General features: G+C 35.9%; 1 protein-coding gene across 1 annotated transcript in view; it reads left to right on the top strand.

Moving 5' to 3' along the window:
- Positions 1–20,370, top strand: part of HCN1 (hyperpolarization activated cyclic nucleotide gated potassium channel 1) — a 394,718-nt gene that overhangs the window by 265,580 nt on the left and 108,768 nt on the right. Inside the window, exon 4 of the mRNA XM_040496732.1 lies at positions 16,328–16,546. Within this exon, the coding sequence (XP_040352666.1) occupies positions 16,328–16,546 (219 nt within the window). The remainder of the gene's footprint in view (positions 1–16,327; positions 16,547–20,370) is intronic.

Raw genomic sequence — 20,370 nt, 5'->3', positions numbered from 1 at the left:
TTGTGGGAGTCACTCCTGAAGCCTGTTGGGGCCAGCCCAGGAACCTGTAGGCCATGGCAAGAGGATTTTTGAATAATGACTTAGAAGTAATGTACAGACATTTAAATCATAACCTTCCAGAAATTATGACATTTTCTTCCTTACCTAAAACAGAAAGACTCGACATAATTTCTAGCCTCTTAGAAGAAGATATGGGAGAGGTTTTCGAATAGGCCTGTGATTAGGCCTTTGTCTTGATTCTGACTGGAAAACTGGGGACTCTTCTCCCAAACCTCATCCACAGTGTGATCAAAGTTTTGTCGCTGAGGCATACCGCTGCTTTCATCGCCACTGTCTGGAGGACGTGACATCAAAGTGCTATCGGGGAAGCACACAGGTTGTACAAGAGGGAGACTACAATGCTACACCTTTTCTAGGCAAGCCCGGGATAGAAATACACATGTACCCACACCCAAAGACAACAGACGATTTTCTCAACCTTTGTCACTAGTGCCTGAGGAAACGTGAAGATGAAAAGACTATCGATTCATTGGAACAGATTAATCAATATAGAACTAGCTGGGGAAATCTCCCATGAGTCATGGAAGTGATGCGCAAGAGAAGTCATTAAGCTTTGAATGTTTACCTCTTCTTTGTGAGCGGCTCCTACTGACTGAAAAATGCATGCTGTTAATTGGTAAGACACTCTCTTGCTTTGACAGTAAGCCACAGTGTTGTTTCCTTCCACGTCAGAAGAAGGAAGACGTATATGATGTGTCTGGATATGTTCTCTAGAGTCAGTCTATCAGTAGGTGGAAAATTTGGCATTTTACCTGATTGAGATATTATAGGTCAGTCTTCTATGGGAGTGGTACCAAGCAGTATGTTCCTCTCAGGAGACGCCAATTATTATGCCTCACAACCAAAGTGGTCAGAACTATGAGAGGTGTTGGTGTTAGGTAATATTATAACTGGAAATAAGAATTCTACCAAAGTATTTAGGGTCACTCCACTTCTGGGTACATTTTATTATCATGTTTTTTTTTTTTTTACCATGCTTACATAGACAAAAAACTGCTTTTCTAAAAGTAAACTAACCTTAGTTTTCCTCTCCATGCCGTAAGAAAGTAGCTAGAATATTCTCATTAGCTTGATTTCAAATGGAATCCACTGAAGTTCAAAGGGAACCTGCTTCACATTAATATCGTCTTTGGATAGTAATGTCATAGTCAAATATGGGACAGTTGTCCATATATTTTTATTCTGATGTTAAAGAATCGAAACAAACTCATCAGAAATGGGAATTACATCTTTGCAAGGATGCGGAGAAAGAGGATCTCTTTTGCCCGGCTGGTGGGAATGCAAACTGGTGCAACCACTGTGGAAAACGATATGGAATTTCCTCAAAAAATTAAAACTAGAACTACCCTACAACCCAGCAATTGCACTACTAGGTATTTTTCCAAGGGATACAGGTATGCTGTTTTGAAGGGCCACATGCACCCCAATGTTTATAGCAACACTATCAACAATAGCCAAAGTATGGAAAGAGCCCAAATGATGTTCATCAATGGATGAATGGATAAAGAAGATATGGTGTATATACATATACATATATATATATATATATGTATATGTATAGTACACACACACACACACACACACACACACACACACACACACAATGGAGTATTACTCAGCAATCAAAAAGAATGAAATCTTGCCATTTGCAACTACGTGTTTGGAACTAGAGGGTATTTTGCTAAGCGAAATTAGAGAAAAACAAATATCATATGACTTCACTCATAATGAGGACTTTAAGATACAAAACAGATGAACATAAGGGAAGGGAAGCAAAAATAATATAAAAACAGGGAGGGGGACAAAACATAAGAGACTCTTAAATATGGAGAACAAACAGAGGGTTATTTAAGGGATTGTGGGAGGGGGGTGGGCTAAATGGGTAAGAGGCATTAAGGAATCTACCCCTGAAATCATTGTTGCACTATATGTTAACTAACTTGGATATAAATTTTAAAAATTAAATGAAAATAAAATAAAATAAAACAAAATGAAAAAAAAAAAGGAATACATCTAAATCCCCATTTTCCTAGTCTTGTAAGCTGGTAGAATCAAAATCTAGAAGAAAAGAAAAAAGAGAGAGAAAATAAAACAGATTGCTTCAATATTTTTCTTTCTCTTTTATAAATTGTTTGCCTGTAGATTTATACGTCAGTCTATATCTAAATTCAGAGATATGGCTGAAGCAAGATAGTCTAAGCCTTGAAAATCAATCAGTTTCTCTCTTCTCCCTCTCTCTCTCATTTTACACACGTACACACACACGTACTCTCACACTTAAATGTAATGTGAATGGAGAATTGATTTATCAGAAACAACTGAAACTTTAGGGATTTACCCTTTCTAAGTATTAATAAGAAGCATATTTGTTTTGATTCTATTGATCAAGAGGTTGCTTTTTGCTTCTCTTAAGTACTATTTGGTATTTGAATGTTCTGTAAACTTGTGCATAAGATCACAGAGTCCACACATTATAAAACCTGTATTTGTATAAGACTTATATGAATTTAAGAAGTGAAAGCAGAACATTCTCTCAGAGCAATAACTCTGACAAAGAAGCCTTACGTACTAAGAATACACTGAGTACACATCATAGGATAAGAGCTTTAAGTTGGAGTTAGGCTTCTAAAAATAACTGTGAGTGCTCAATCTTTCTACTTTTTACACAGTCTTACACAGCAGAGGATTTCCTAGGCTTATCCTGTTAGATTGCATAATCAATACACCAGCTTCTAGCATTACTTATAATTTAAGGCTTTATTTGTTTGTCTGCATTTAAGGTCATGCCTTTAGAATTAAGTAACATGTACTGTTGCTGATTTGTGCAGTTACTACTTCACTGTAAAGAAGATGAACTTTAAAAGCATTTTTTTTTAACTTGAGAATTACAAGCCACACCTACTGCAAACACACACAAATGAGACTATGGTTGAAGCAGAAGGTTCTGTGTTCTGCAACTGCCATATAAACTTACACACTCAAATTCACCTCTTCTTACTTGAAGCAAGGCTATTTTTATGGGTTGAATTGTGCCCCCCGAACAGATATGTTGAAGTTATAATGCCCAAGTATCTGGCAATGTGACCTTATTTGTAAATAGGATCTTTGCAGATGTAATCAAGTTCAGATGAAATCATTGGAGTGGGCCTTAATCCAACATGACTGCTGTCCTCATAAGAAGAGGAAAACATTGTGTGACAGCAGAGGCAGAGATTAGAGTGATGTAGCGGCAAGCCCAGGAGTGCCAGTAATTATAGCTTCCACCACAAGTTGGAAGAACCAAAGAAGGTCCTGCTGACTTTGATATCAAATTTTTAGGCTACGGAACAATGAAAGAATAAATCTGTTTGGCTTTAAAAAAAAAAAAAGAAAGTATGGGGGCACCTGGGTGGCTCAGTTGGTTAAGTGTCTGCCTTCAGCTTGGGTCACGATCTCACCATTTGTGAGTTCAAGCCCTGCATGGGGCTGTCTGCTGTCAGCGTGGAGCCTGCTTCAGATCCTCTGTCCCCCTCTCTCTCTGCCTATCTCTCTCTCTCTCAAAAAGAAACTAAAAAAAAAAAGTGGTTTTCTAAAGTAACACAATAATTTTAGCCAGTGTCTTTTAAACTTGTGATTGAGATGGTCTTTGCCTAGGGAAATAGTTTTCTATACAATTTAATCAGACACTGACCTAATAAGCACATATTTGCCTGAAATAGCTAACTCTATGGGAGTGTTGGACAATACGGATCCTAATGGATGCCCTCATCATTTTACTCAGACAGATTGTAGTAATAATTTGACTTGTACTGTCATTTTCAGAATGGAGATGGTTTAACCCAAAGCATGGCTGATTTTTTTCCTCTTAAATACCCATATGTGAGCAGAGTATAGGATAATGATTATTAAGGTATAGCTTCAAATGTACTGTATCTGCAGTTAGCAGGTCAGAGACCCAAAGGAGAGCTACTCCTTCTTATCATGAGGCCACAAGCAAGTTAAGGAAACTCTGCACTTCATCCTCATAAAGGCTCTTCTAGCTGCCATAACATTGCTGTGATAATCACCAGGTAAAATTACATTCTCATTTTAAGAGATCTGTGTAAACCATACTCAATGTTTTTGTTGGTGGTGGTATTACAATTATTATTATGACTATGCCAAGATAATGGAAGTAATACTTACAAGCATGTAGAGACTTAAGGGCTTTTTTTGTTTTTCAGTCCTTAGGTAAAACAGATGAGACCATGGGCAAGTAACAGTATTTTCTATGACTTTGAAATGTATTGTTCCTTGCATATTAGATTAAAATAAAGTTGGATAGTCCAAATACACTTATTTATGTGTGTAGTTAGTGTGTACAGTTATTTATGTATGTATGTTGTTTTTATCTTTAAAATAAGTATATTCTTAAATTCAGTTTGCTGATAAAAAAGGTAACCTAAATTTTTGCCCAGATCTCATACAATTCCAACTTTTTATGGATCTGTGGATAAATGTCAGTCTACCATAGGGAAGATTGTTTAGTGAGTCAATTCTTTTATTTTATTTCATTAATCCTTCTTAAACCTGGTGGTCGGGGGCCTGACCCAGTAGCAAATCCAGTAGAAAAAGAAAACACAGAGAAATTTATTTATCATACCATCGTGCCACTACTTGGCTATGTTAAATGTCAAGGGCAAACTCTACCATTGCTGAGGTGGGATTTCAGAATCCGTTACAGGTGAGAGCCTGACTTTTGGAATAATGGAAAAGCTCTTTTTTACCCCAACGTCAATAACCAGTTGCTAAGTTTCTTGTCAGCTTGCACGTTTGTTTTCTCTATGGTGTAAAATTCTCTATTGTTTAGTTATACTTATCTCTAAACATCAGATTTTAATAAAATCCCTGATGATGTATATGTTTGTGAAGAGATTAGAATGGTAACTGGCAGTAGAAAGTACTACAAACATGTTATTAAGTGAAAACACACACATACACACTATTAATAAATGTAGACCCTCATGTAGAGAAATGTAGATGGAAAACACCTGAACACCACATTGGGTATCAGCTCTTTTGTATAGAGCCACTTTATGTCAGCCTTTTATATAATGCCTCTCATTTGATCTTCCAGTAAAGTACAAGTTCTATGTTATACCATCTGCCATACAAATCGACATATATGTAAATTCTCTATGAGGAAAAATATAATGCCTTGTTTTTCCTATGGTAACAAACATTTATAGAAGCAAAAAATTGCACATGCAATAAATTTTATCATCTAATAATTAACAATAATCACCCAAGGGCTACACTCAAGCTGAAAAACTGTTCTTAATTCCTGCTTCTTTTATGTCCCAGGTGGCCACTTTCCTTATTAAAGGCAGAAAGGTTGAGCCTACCAAAAAGGATTATAGTTCTTTGTTTCACTTCAATGTCACTTTAATTTTAGCAGTTTTTAGAACTACCAATATGCTAAAACCTCTAATTAGCGGAGTTAAACAACTTGAGAGTGCCATCAAAGAGATGATCTACTAATTTGAAAATCATTAGTGCAGAGTTGCTTCACTAAAACCCATACAATTAATTTAAAAGTGCGTATTAAATAATAGCATTTAGAGATACGTTTGGAGATGTGCCACCATTACTTATTTTACTTTGACCAGGTGTTAGTGGAAGCACACAGCATCCATAAGTGGTTCAGACTGAATCTGCCTCCCTATGTGGCATGCACCTTCTATACTCTGGAGGATTAAGCCTCAGACAAGGACCTCCTTCCAGAAGACTCCTCCTATTCAATGCCAGGATAGTTTGCTTCATCTCGGGCTTTGGGAATAGGAGGAAAAGAAGAGAACCCTTTGAGTGTTCTTGGCCAATGGGAAAAAGTGAAGTATGACTGTATGACCCAAGCATCTTTATTGACCTCAAACTCTCCAGGGAATTTCCCTTTAGAGGTTTCCTCTGATGAAAACCTGAGATCATTTTTCCTCTAAATTCCCCTAAGATGTAGTAGACGTTCCCTTTTGCTAGTTGAGATGAGAACATATATTTTAAAGAATTTCTGTGCTACAGTTATGTTCTTAAAATGCTTTAAACTTTTGCATTAGGATTATGTATTTTACTTATATACATGGTTATGAAATATGTGGCTGTGATCTTTGGAATGGAGACAGTTTATACTGTAGTTCAAACAGACCAGTGATTCAGTTCCAGCTTTGGCACTGATAAATGTGTGTGACTTTGAGCAAGTTTCTTAATTTTTCTAATTTTTGCATCTCTTACCTGTAAGAACAATATCAGGTTTCAAGAATGTTATGAGGAGCAATGAGTTCACAGAATAGTACCTCATAAGGAGTAAAGTACTCAGTGTATGCTAATCTCTTCCATTGTTCATTTATATTTAAGTATGTATATATAATATGTTTATGGATAGATATATGTGCAGAAATATTTAAAATATACTTGCTGGGGTGCCTGGGTCGTTCAGTCTGTTAACCATCCGACTTCGGCTCAGGTCATGATCTCATGGTTTGTGAGTTTGCGCCCCGCGTTGAGCTCTGTGCTAATGGCTCAGAACCTGGAGCCTGCTTCAGATTTTCTCTCTCCCTCTTTTTCTGCCTCTCCCCTACTCATGCTCTCTCTCGTTCTCTCTCTCTCAAAAAATAAATAAATAAATAAATAAATAAATAAACATAAAAAAAAATAAAAGCAAAATTAAGATAAAATGAAATAAGGGACGTCTGGCTCAGTCAGTTAAGCCTTCCGCTTCAGCTCAGGTCTTGATATCAGGGTTCATGGGTTCAAGCTCCACATTGGGCTCTGTGCTGACAGCTCAGAGCCTGGAGCCTGCTTGGAATTCTATGTGTCCCTCTCTCTCTGCCCCTCCACTGCTCATACTCTGTCTCTCTCTCTCTCCCTCTCAAATAATAAACATTAAAGCAAAATAAAATAAAATAAAATAAAATAAAATAAAATAAAATAAAATAAAATAAAATAAATTTACTTATATTTACTTGTACAAGCAAGCAATGATAATATTTGCTCAAAATACTAATTATAGAAAAATCACACTTAAAATCTTAAAATAATACCTGATTTAGGGCCTTTCTATAACAAGTATTAATTAACTCTTAGTATAAAAAATTAGGCTAATAGACACACCAACTTAAAAAATAATGTATTGATATGTTTAATTTTTGTTTTAAAATAATGCACCAGTGGATAAAGAACTACAAGAAAAAATATCCATAATCTCAAGCATCATTAAATTTTAATTTATCAATCTACTTAATGCAGATTTTATATTTTATCATGTGATTGAAGCATGAAAACATATATTTAGAATTTGAGGGATTAATTATCCAGGGAACAAGTCTAGAACTTAAAATAACCAAACATCGTCCTTTTTATGGCAACAGTAATCTAGTTATGCAGTAACTTTATATTTTATTGTTAAAAGCTATTTGAATCCTTCTGTAATGCAAAAGGATTGATTTCAGAGGTACAAATGTTTGGAAGCAGATCATAACAGTCACAAATAAGAAAAATAAATACATTTTTCCAACTGAAAAATATATGTCATTGTATATTATTTTTTAAAGTGTCATTTCTAAAAATCATGGCATTTAAATTACTTGGAGGTAATGCTACCAAGAATACAAATACGGAGGCTCTTGGGGGGTTCAGTCAACTGAGGGTCCAACTCTTGATTTAGGCTCAGGTCATGATCCTGGGATCATGGGATTGGGCCCCACATTAGGCACTATGCTGAGCATGGAGCCTGCTTGGAATTCTCTTATTCCCTCGACCCCTCTCCCATGTGCACATGTTCTCTCTCTCTCTCCCTCTCTCTCTCTCTCTCTGAAATAAAAATTTTTAAAAAGTTCAAAAAATATAACCATGTATTTCAAGGTTTCAAGAGCTTCTATCATGTGATTTGCCTGGAAATAATTCATTACTTCCTAATTTAAAAACATAGTGCTAATGTTATGGAACAAGGTTGACAAGTTATGAAATGAAAGCACAATGTTGACAGGTTCTCTTTCTTCTTGCCTACATTGGAGTTAATATTTGCTTTCAAAGCACTATACTGGGGGGAAATGCCACATCATATATATTTTTTTAAGAAATATTCTTTCTCATTATCTACATTTTGACCTTACACACAACATAGCTGTCTGCATTTTCCCTGAGTCTCCTTAGGAATTTCATGTAGAGTGTTTCTACTGAATAATTCAATTTAGGATGGTCTCATTGAGTTGATCTCCACTTGTCTTCCTACTGACCTTATCACTTACTATGATCTATAACAAAATGTCATGAATAATGTTTAATTCAACTAAGATACCTCCTCAAAGATGTTTCTTAAATGTTTCTGTTTGTAATTTACAAATCCAGCAATTCTAGGGGACATACTTCCAAAAACAAAAATGCTCAAATGAGTACTTAAAAACAAGGATAGCTCTATTTCAATTACTAATCAGTATAAATCTTGCTCCTGATGTCTATCCATTGTTACCATACTTCAGCACCGTAAAATTGATAGAGAACAACAATTTATTACCCTGACTCTCTTCTCTTATACACAGATTAAGTAAACTCATGTTCAATTGAAGGTACACTTTGGAATTGGTGACCTGTTATGCTACGCTTCTTATGACTTCAGGCAGATTATGCTCAGCTGTATTCCTTATCTTGAGAACTTCTTAATGTATCTTTGTATCTGATTGGCATTGCTGAAATTGATGTAAATGATAAGTTTATTCAGTGGTTGAAGAAGTAAATTGAAACTGATCAAAATTTGATACTTTAGCTGTTGATGTAGATGTTTCTGAGTCAAGTTCTATATATCCAAGTTTGCTTCTATATATCCAGTTTTGCCTACTTAGATTTCATGCTTGTATTTGATTTCAAATGATAAAGAAGAATTCATTCAGATGTTCAATAATGGAATATTTTGTCCTTCTAAATTAATAGAATTTTGGTTCATATAAAGATGATGGACCAGAGAACTTTTATACCTGTGGCAGAATACTAAATGGCTTAGTTTGAGTTTGACCATCCTAAGTCAGAAGGTGTAGGGAACTCTAGAGTAAACATTTCTTTTCTTTTTTTGTCATAGCCCTGATCCAAATTAAGTAACGGTATAAACAGTGTATCAAACAAATGCTTAGAAACTAGAGTAACCTAGACTATAAACCTAAAATATATTTTTTTCTGTATGAGAGTTGCCAGATGGAATAATCAAATTTACTTATATATATTCTTGTTAATTGGACTCAATATGTTTTCCTCAAAAAAATAATTACATTCAGTGATGCCTCAGTGAAGTGATGACTTAAATGAGCAAACTCTTTGAATAATAAAAATCTATAAGGAACAGTTTGTTAGTAAATCATTGCCTACATGAAAACAAGAGAAACCCTGATTAAATCAGAGCGAACAGGTATTTATTTCCTTTCAATAGGATTCAAGTCATATGGGAGTTGGTAATATTTGGATCATATGATAAATCACGTGGAGTATATAGTCTTCCCATTCATGTTATTATTATTGATGTAGACTAAAATACAATAGAGTCATTTTTTTTTTTTTTTAATGAAAGGAGAACAGCCACATAATAAAAGAAAAAAGAAAAGAAAAGAAACATTCCTGGACCTTCACCATGCCTTATCAGATCTAGTTTTTCCTTCTTATTTTTTTTTAATTTTTATTTATTTTTGAGAGAGAGAGAAATAGAGCACAAGTTGGGGAGGGGTAGAGGGGAGGGTGACACAGAATTGGAAATAGGCTCCAGGCTCTGAGCTGTCAGCACAGAGTCCAACACAGGGCTCGAACTCGTGAACCATGAGATTATGACCTGAGCTGAAGTCGGACGCTCAACTGACTGAGCCACCCAGGCACCCCCAAGTTTTTCCTTCTTTAGGTCTCCTCTTTGCCTGATGTTGATTTTCTACACTAAATAAGGGTTTTCATGTGAGATTTGAACTGATCAGTTAGTCTTTCAGCCTAATATTTTGCCTGAAATTATAAATATAATGTTTATAAAATCAAGAGCGGTGTCATGTAGTAGCTAATGTATGGTCTCTAGAGTCAGATTGGGTTCAAAACAATGAATCTTCCACTTATAAACTTGTAACCTTGGGCAAGTCACGATGTTCTCTACCTCAATATTATCATTTATCAAATGGCAATAAGAACAATCAGATGAAAGATTGATTAGATCAATACAATAATTGGTGCTTTGAGCAGTTTAGAGCCCTTCATGTTGTTACCATCACACTGTTTTTCAAGGATAACCCCATGTGTGTGTTTTATCGCCATAGTCAACCTACCTTTCTGGCTTGAGCTTTTTGTAGCTGGGATCGTAACGGTGGATGGTGCTGGTGGGGAGGGGAGGAGCCAATAAAGAGGATGCCGGTAATGGTATAAAATATCATTCTTCCATTTAGGGTTCTTTCAGCAGCAGCCTCTGAATCACATGGCTGCTGCCTAAATACTGACATTCCACTGTGAGGACTGGGTTGGCCCTCATGTACACAATGCGCATAGACAAAATTCAATGTGTAAAGAGAATGATTCTGGTCTTGTAGAATAACAGAAAAGATCCCTACACCTGATCAGTCTCCTCTGTAAAGAAAAGCCTAAATTGCTTGAATCTTTCTGAATTTTCCATAACCTCCTGAATTATTCTACTTTCCTTTTTCTTTTACCATATCATAAAAATCTTATATGCTAAATTCTATAGACCTTATCTCCTCAAAATTACTTATGGCTGTTCTTGTTTTATACTTTATGCTTTTATGCTATTTCACTTTTCATTTCACCTCCCTTAGGCTTCCGATAGCTTTTGAACATAGCTTTTCTGTAATCATTGTTAAATCCATCTATTACCTCACCACGGCTGTAGTTTGGGCCATATAATTCCTTCTTTTTAATATTCTTTTGTTTATTTTTGAGAGAGAGGGTGGGGGAGAGGCAGAGGGAAAAAGAGAATTTTAAGCAGTCTCTGCACCGTCACTGTAGAGCCTGACTTGGGGCTTGAACTCATGAACTGTGAGATCATGACCTCAGCCGAAGTCAAGAGTCTGTCACTTAATGGACTGAGCCAACCAGGTGCCCCTGAGCCACATAATTGTTTGCTGTGAGGGAGCTTCTCTGTGAATTGGTGGGGTGGGGTGGGGGGGCACTTAGTAGCTTCACTAGCCTGTACCTATTAGATGTTAACAGCACTTCCTCCAGTTATAAAAACAAAAAAATTCAGCAATGTTCCCTGGGTGACAGAATCATACTCAGTTGAGAACCACTGTTATATAAAAATAATGTATCTCAAAAACACTTATATATGAATAATCATAGATTCAGGGAAATCTTTTTAACCAATACAGTAAGTTCAGCAGCTCACAGGGAAATTGTAGATTTATTTTCCTACATAAAGTAATCAAAATGTTTGTATGGCAAATTATATCATTAAAAAATAGGAACACAGTAAATTAGGAATAGACATTTAAAGCAAATAGTTAAAGAATTGATATCCAGTCTTCAACTATGTATTACAAATTCATAAGAAAAAAACAAGAATTTCATCAGAAATGAGAAGTCCAGTTGGTTAATAAGTATATGAAAACATTCTCAAATTCTTAGTCTGAGAAATGGAAATAAAAATAACTGTGGGCCACTATTTCTCACTAGAAAAGGTGATGAAGTGTGATTTTACTTGTTTTTGGAAAAGTTACAGCCTTTTGAAACATTCTGGCAATATATTTCAAAATCAATTGAAACTTTACTCTTTGACCCAACAAACACACTCCTGAGAATCTACTTGATAGAGATAAAGGTTATATGTACAAAGTTGTTTATTACAGAATAGTTTGTAGTGGCAAAAACTAGAAAACAATAGAAAAATAAGAGAATTAACTATAACAAAATCAACAATGGGTAATTGGCATAGTTACATGAACACTAGATTATTTGGAGGAATTTTCCTGTGATAAAAGCTAAATGCAGGGAAGTATATATGATATGATCCATTTTTGTAGGGAAAAAAAAGCCAGAATCTGTGTGTGTGTGTGTGTGTGTGTGTGTGTGTGTTTGGATATGTGCCTAAGGAGATAAATGAAAATGAACCTAAACACACATTCTTACTTTGGCTATTATCTAACTGCATTCCTCTGGGAAATTGAAATGCTCTTCTCCAGCTCCACTTACCGTTTCCCCTCAAAAACAAAGAAATAAACAATACAAACATAATTAAAATGCAGTCTCCCCTGGACACCCCATTGGCTTTTGAATTATTCCCATTATATCTATGTCCATCAAGATGCCTTAACACCATGACTATGCCCCTGTGTAAGGAAGGGAATCTTGCATTAGATTTAACAGCACAGTCAAAATTTATTTATTCACCCTTTTTTTCAACAGTGTTTTCAACAAAAAATATTTAGTGTGTCCACCGAATCATGCAATTTAGAGTTTAACATGATCAATGAGACATAGCCCCAGCCCTAATCTAGGAGTAGATGCCAGGCAAATGAGAAGATCATCATGTACCAGATGGAAGTCACCACAACAAGGGAATTGGAGTCCCAAGGGAGCCCAGAAGAGATTTAAAGCCAGTGAGATACAAACAAAGCTTATTTTTTCTTTTCTGTTCGTTCTTTGAATAGATCTTAGGAATTAAAGCCTTTGCAATAAATTCATTTTTAGTATATCAGTGTATTACTGAGTTGAATTTCAGGAAGTTTAATGTCACTTTAAATAACATGTATATTCAAGATTTTTATAGAACACATTTCTTTGTTCATTGAATACTCCATTTCCACTTCCTGGAACATCTAGAATTTGGGCAACCTTAGGTTTATTTGTTAAGTATAGTTATGTATTTTCATGTGAGAAAAAAAGTATAAGGAATGAATTTTATTTCTCAAAATGAAAACTTGTGCGTGGGTCCATTATACTGTATGCATAGTATAATATGCAAATAATTTTCATTTCTTAAAATTGAATCTCATTTTTACACCTGTGTGTGTGTGTGTGTGTGTGTGTGTGTGTACACATGGATGGATGTATGGATGGATGGATGGATGGATGGGGCAGTATGACCTTATTTTATAAGTAACAATGAATTTCACTTTAAGAAACTTAACTCTTTCAACCAAACGGGGCTGGTTATTTTTGTCAGCAGCCATATGCAATTCCAAAGTTTATGAAGTTGGGTGTTTCAGCTTTATCATGTCCTATTTTTCCTAATTGGATAACTCCATTAAAATATGAACAAAAAATTATCTACGTATATTCCATATATTTTTAAATAACTTAAAATTTTCCAATAATTTAAGAGCTAATTTGACAAAGGCAGGGATATCTTTGTGTGTATGTGGGCATGACCTTTTAGTTGCATAGGGACCCACTTCCAGAAAGACCTTGTACTTGTTATAAAGCTCCGCTGCTGCTATCTTGATATTCTCAATAACTTTATCTGTGGATTTATGTTCTGTAAATGAAGTTCACTGGGACAGTGGAGCATGAACATGACCATGAGCATTGGAGCTTCAGGGGGCCACTCTGCATACACAGGTTCAGACCCGCAGGCAAAGCGGGCAACACAGAAGCCAAGCAATTGGCCTGACAGCAAGGTGCACATCTGCCTGCCTCCGCAGTCTGGGATGCTGTGTCCCCAGTGTGGCCAAGCCAGAACTGGGCCAGATTACCAGTGGCAACAGCAACCCCCAAAGCAACAGCAGCAAAAGCAGCAAGTGGAAGAGGTAGGAGCGGCTCCCCCACTGCCGGCAGGGACAGGAATCTTGGTGAGAGGACAGCTGCCTATCAGTCCCAGGATCCCATCCCTGCAGTATCTGCACGAACATTAAATCTGCCTAAATCCCAAAATAATGCTTGCATAACTCAGATGGTAAACTTTGTCAGCAAATTATTACAAAGTTAAGGTGTATACATGGATGTTGCAATAAAGCACATCAGGGAGTTATTAGAATTTTTCAGTTTACAATGTCCAGTTTTGAAAACTCCTGCAACATTGCAAAGCAAATATCCACCAGCCTAGAAATACAGATTAAATTTAAAGATCATCATATTTGATGGAAAATAACACTATTTTCATATGAAACTCTAAATGAACCGATGAATAGCAAAAAAAAAGGAATTTTTTGTATAATTTTACCTTATAATTGAAAATAAAGGAATAAAATACATAAACAGGTATTTTGGATTATATACGAATTATGAAACTACTTTTGGTTTCTTGCACCTCAGCGAGTTATAGGAAATGTCAGAGGTAATATTAAAATGTCAGTGCATACATTTACATTAAATTCAACATATAGACAGTGCAAAGGATCTTTGTTGTGATGGAATTGTTCTGTATCTTGACTGTGGTGAGGAATACGCAAACTTATACATGCGTTAAAATTGTATAAAACTTAAGTACACACACTAACAAGCACCTTAAATCAGTGAAATATGAGTGAGATCAATGGATGGTACCCATGTCAATTTCCTGGTTGTAACATTGTACATACTTTGCAGGATGTTACTATTTTGGATGAAAGGTGCATGGGTTCTCTATTATTTCTTAAAATTTGCATGTTAATCTATACTTACCTTAAAGTAGAAAGTTTAATTAAAAATCACATACATGAAACTAGTTTGTATAGAGTTAAATCTTCATTGAAAAATGTTCCATTAGAATCATCAGCTCCAGATGTACTAAAATTTTTAAAAAAAAAATTTTTTTTCAACGTTTTTATTTATTTTTGGGACAGAGAGAGACAGAGCATGAACGGGGGAGGGGCAGAGAGAGAGGGAGACACAGAATCGGAAACAGGCTCCAGGCTCCGAGCCACCAGCCCAGAGCCCGACGCGGGGCTCGAACTCACGGACCGCGAGATCGTGACCTGGCTGAAGTCGGACGCTTAACCGACTGCGCCACCCAGGCGCCCCCTAAAATTTATGTTAAATCAGAAATTTATGCCAATGTTATCATAATCTATAGAATATTCTAAGTAGTTCCAGTAACAGGTGCATCAACAGAAAGATCTTTCTTAAAATTCCTCAGAAACTATCAGAAATTATTTGTGATCTTACCTTAGCCAAAACAAGTGATGTCACTTACAATTTTATAGTTGAAAATGAAATTGCTAATTGTAAAAATGTTGATGACCTAAGAAATGGATTTGCAGAAAATTAAACCAGAAAAATTATATGATCAATATATCACAATAATACAGTATTTCTATTTATCATATTATATATAACTATGACACAAAAATATTACTTTTTGAAGTGTATAAATTTATGTTGTTATTCATCTATCACTATTACTATCATAAGTAATAAAATATTTTAAAGGCAAATTTAGTATCTATTATTATCTTTAACAGCACTTTTTTCTTACATTTTGAACTAAGGGATCCCAAATTTTCATTTTGCACTGGACCTCATAAATTGTGTAAGTCTTGGGCCAGGAACTTGATACAAATTGATCCAAATAGTCCTTTAAATTTTATCAAAGGGTAGATAAGATATATTGAATAGCTTATTTTTGTAGAATAGAGTTTGGAGTAAATTTTTGAAAGCTTTCAGAAATTGCATCCAGCAACTAATCTCAGAAGTCAGCTCTTTTTTTTCCAGAGGGTTTGCCAAGATATTATTTTGCTTATTTTATTTTATAAAAAGCCAACAAGATTCATCCATCATCAATCCTGACATTTGAATCCCAATCTACATTACCCTGAAAGAGGACTTCAAGGAAGTCTTTCCATTTATCAGACCTGCATTGCCAAAATGTTTGTGTATGTTTCATTTAAGAAGTATAGAATTAAGGACTATGCAAATATATCCATTTGGATTTTAAATCTAAACATCGTAGTTTTGATAAAAATTCCTATACATAGACCCATCAACTTCATACTTACCTGCAACATTTCTCATCTTGCAAATACATTGCAAGAAAATGACCACATTTCCTTGAAACTTTGGAGTCAGTCTATCAGCATTCATTCTCGGCATTTTTATATGACAGTCACATCATTGTCCCAAAAGGAATTTTAGTTTTAAAGACAACAAACCTAAAACTGACTGGAATGCATATATTATCAGTAGATTATTTCTGTTTCCTAGTAGTAGGCAAGTTTTGGAAACCGCAGGTCATTTGAGTAGCAATTAAATGTTCCATTACAAGGATGTTTCTCCATACTCGTTACTCTATAATGTTTTTGTGTACGGGTCATACTCACTTTTTATTCTGTCATCCTAATGACTCAGCCTGTTTTCTCTTTCCCTTTTCTTCCAGAATGATTCGTGGGGAAAGCAGTATTCATATGCACTCTTCAAAGCTATGAGTCACATGCTGTGCATTGGGTATGGAGCCCAGGCCCCAGTCAGCATGTCTGACCTCTGGATTACCATGCTGAGCATGATCGTTGGGGCCACCTGCTATGCCATGTTTGTCGGCCATGCCACGGCTTTAATCCAGTCTTTGGATTCTTCAAGGCGCCAATATCAAGAGAAGGTAATTTGTTTCATCACTACCATCTCCAACCAGCTAGTTTGTAAATTGAATTAATAGTGTTCACAGTAACTAAACCATTATTCTGTCAAAAACATAATGAAACAAAATGGATAAAACAGGAAAACACAGTCTGTTTTGATATTTTAAGGTTGCTCTAAGATGCTTGCTATATAGTTATTTGTTTTCAATTTATTTGTTGAATAACGTTTTTAAATCTGAATTTACATTCACAGAAAAAACAGTTACATGTTTCAGAATGCATTAGGCTGATTTAAAGTATTATCATCGATCATGTTCTATCATATTTCCACAGTAAAATAATATAACGCCTCCTCTAATGTATGTTAGAAAAACGTTAGCGATTAAATGAAAACAGGCAGCCATTGCACATGTCCCTCTGTTTCTCTGCATTACAATCATAATTTATATTATAATCCATATGCTTAGCTGAACATATGTTGCTCTTATATCTAGATAAGTCACCACACCCTCTAGTCTTAAAAAATGCATATTAACAGCTGCTGTCGTGCATTCTTCTGCACAATGTGTTAATTAAAATGATTGCAGCTCTAAACTTTTCTCAAGAGAGAGAAAAGTAAATATATGCAATGATACATTCATTGGATTTTTTTTTCATATGCTGAATTACTTTCACTGGGGCTAAACTTTGGATAGTCAGACAGTAATTGTATACTCGACCAAACATCCTTAACTTTTTGACAGATAAAGAAGAGTATTTCCTAACTGAAGGAAGATTTTATAATGCAGAAGTTTAGTTAAACATGGCAAACTATATAGTATACACCTTGCCAAAGAGCATTTCTGGAAACAATGGCTAAAATAGTTCTAGAATACTTCTAGTGAGTGATAACCAGCTTAGACTTATAATTACTTACAAAATAGCCAAAGATTGTTTCAGTTGTTGTTTTATTTACAGACATTTTCAACACTATAATCACACAATACGAGAAAAGGAGCCCAGATACTTTATTTCCCTTGAATGTAATGACACTGCCATCGACTACTGCAATGAGCAAGTTGGTATTTTGTTACTGAAATAATGAAGAGGTGAACCACCAAAATTGCTTCAAGGTTCATTTTAAAATAAAGCCTCCAATTAAACTGGAAAAAAAAGCAAAACACATAGTAAGGGAGAGGAGACTTCATACAATGGTGACTTTGACTGAAAATTGTATACTCGAAGGAATTTGGGCTAACATCATGGGGATTTAAGATAAGATTGCAGCAAGGTGTATGTTTCTATTATACTGTTTTTTTCTCTTTCAGTTGATACTGCTTTAGAAAAAAAATGCCCTTTTCCCATCTCCTTCTGTCTGCATCATTGGTACCTATTTTTCTTAAAACCAAATCTTCCATTTCTGGTATTGCATTTATTACCATTGCACTGCATGTTAGGTGAATTCACTATTTTTATGTTTTTAGACCTGCTTTAAAGCCAGGCTTAGGGGCGCCTGGGTGGCTCAGTCAGTTTCCAACTTCAGCTCAGGTCATGATCTTGTGGTTCGTGAGTTCGAGCCCTGCATCAGGCTATATGCTGACAGCATGGAGCCTGGAGCCTGCTTGGGATTCTGTGTCTCCCTCTGTCTCTGCCCTTACCCCACTCATGGTCTGTCTGTCTCTCTCTCTGTCTCTCTCTCTGAAAAATAAACATTAAAAATTAAAAAAAATAAAAACAAAGCCAGGTTTAACTTGGGAACCCAATTAATTCAACGACACAATCATAGACATTTGTAAGCAAAAATGTTATGATGCCTGCAATACTAAAAATCGTCAAGTTCTTGATATTACAAGGGCTTAATAGAAGGCAGGCATACTGAGGTAATCCTTTGTTACTTTTTTGACATATGGTACAATCTACACAGAAAGAGCTGATTACAAATATACATATATATATATTATTCTGAATGTTTCCTAAACTAGAGTTATACAATATATGACCTTTTAAATGTTTTCAAAGTTCATCAAAATTGTATCATATATCAGTGTTTAGTTACCTTTTTTTTGGCTCATTTATATCCCATTGTATGGATATAATACATTTGTTTATCCATTTATCAGTCGATGGACATTTGAGTTGTTTCCTCCTCTGGCTATTGTGAATAGAGCTGCTGTTAAAATTTGAGTACAAGTGTAATATGAGTATCTGTTTTCATTGCTTTTAAGCATGTACCTACGAGTGGAATTGCTGGGTCATATAACAATTTTATGTTTATCTTTTTGACAAGCTGCTTTTTCTTGTAGTTAATATTTGTCTTTAAGTGTATTAGAACCATCTCCATGGATGACTGTAAAATTAATATCGATATTATTTTCACTGATGTTATTTTTCATCAAAAATAATTTTATATTTTTGAGGTAAAAGAAAGAGCTCCAATACATTTTATAGTAGTCATTCAGGTTGCACTGGTTCAACCCACCTAATCTGGCCCCAGAATTCATTCCTCGACATTGTTGTCTCTCCATCACTTGCCCTACAGTTTGGCTGCAGTGAAAGTATTGATCAAATCTAGTCTAGTGCACTACTGTATGCTCTAGTCTACTGCAAGTTATCCAGCCTACTGTGTGTATCTGGAATCTCAGGGTCATTTAATTCTGTCTTCCTAGGGAACATCTGTTCGTTCTTGCTTTGCCAACCTGAAGTCGTTCTATCATCCTAAGCAGTAGCATTAGGTCCTCTGATTTTGAGATCCTTATCTACGCAATTTCCCAATGATAGTAATCTGAAAGGGCTAGAGTGTCATCATCATCATCACCGTCACCGCCATCATCATCATCATTATTTTCACTCTTGACCAAAAAAAAATATGATGTAGCATTGCAGATTAAACTCTGACTTGAATCACACTGTATGCTGCTGATTTCATGGGGTATCATGTTTTGTATTCTGATATTTCAGACAGCTACATTTTCCCCTTCTGCCAGATAAGGTGACTTTAAAGCATGAGACAGGTGGCATTTAAAATGTGCCTCTCCTGATGCTCTGCTCTGGATTACTAGCAGGCTTCATAGTTTCTGTAACTGGGATATTGAACAAGCTCAATTTCAGAAATAACCAAAAGCAATCATATTTTTTGTCTCCAACTGTTTATTTAGCAAAAGGGTCATTTTATTCTGAACAAATAAAATCCCTCCAAGATCTTTTTGGGGCTAGAAGCCAGGAATTAGAACATACTCCATAGGCTCTCTTCTCTCTCCTGTTATAAGCCTATTAGGAGCTACTATTTGTCACTAGGGAGGAGACACAAGGAGGGATTAAAGGGAAGGGAAGAGGCCGTTTTTTGTTGTTGTCATTGTTGTTTTTAGTTTATTTATTTTGAGAGGAGAGAGAGAGAGAGAGAGAGAGAGAGAGAGAGAGAGAGAATATGCATGCACGGGAGGGACACAGAGAGAGAGAGAATCCCAAAGCAGGCTCCACACTGTGAGTGTGGACCCCGATGCGGGGCTTGAACTCACAAACCATGAGATCATGACCTGAGCTGAAACCAAGAGTTAGACGCTTAACCGACTGAGCCACATAGGAGCCCCAGGAAGAAGCAGTTTTAATCCCTTGCTAGATGTGTTATGCTAGTGTTCTTTGATGGGTATGGCAGATGATTAAAGCTGACACTTCTTTATGAGATCCTTTGGGCTCTTCACGTAACACCCCCTGAGTCTCCCTCCTGCACTTCCTTAGTCCTGCGAAATCCGGAAGTTATCTCCAACCTCCTTCTGCTCTGGGCTCCCTGCTTTGCCAGGTGGTACTCTTGGACAGGACCCAAGATGTAAAGCTGGCTCCCTGTGTGGCTCAGATCTGGTCCACAGAG

This window comes from Herpailurus yagouaroundi, unplaced genomic scaffold, assembly GCF_014898765.1.
Source record: "Herpailurus yagouaroundi ecotype Mexico unplaced genomic scaffold, PumYag 29, whole genome shotgun sequence".
In the NCBI taxonomy this organism is placed as follows: Eukaryota; Metazoa; Chordata; class Mammalia; order Carnivora; family Felidae; genus Herpailurus; species Herpailurus yagouaroundi.
This window is presented reverse-complemented; position numbering and strand designations above follow the sequence as displayed.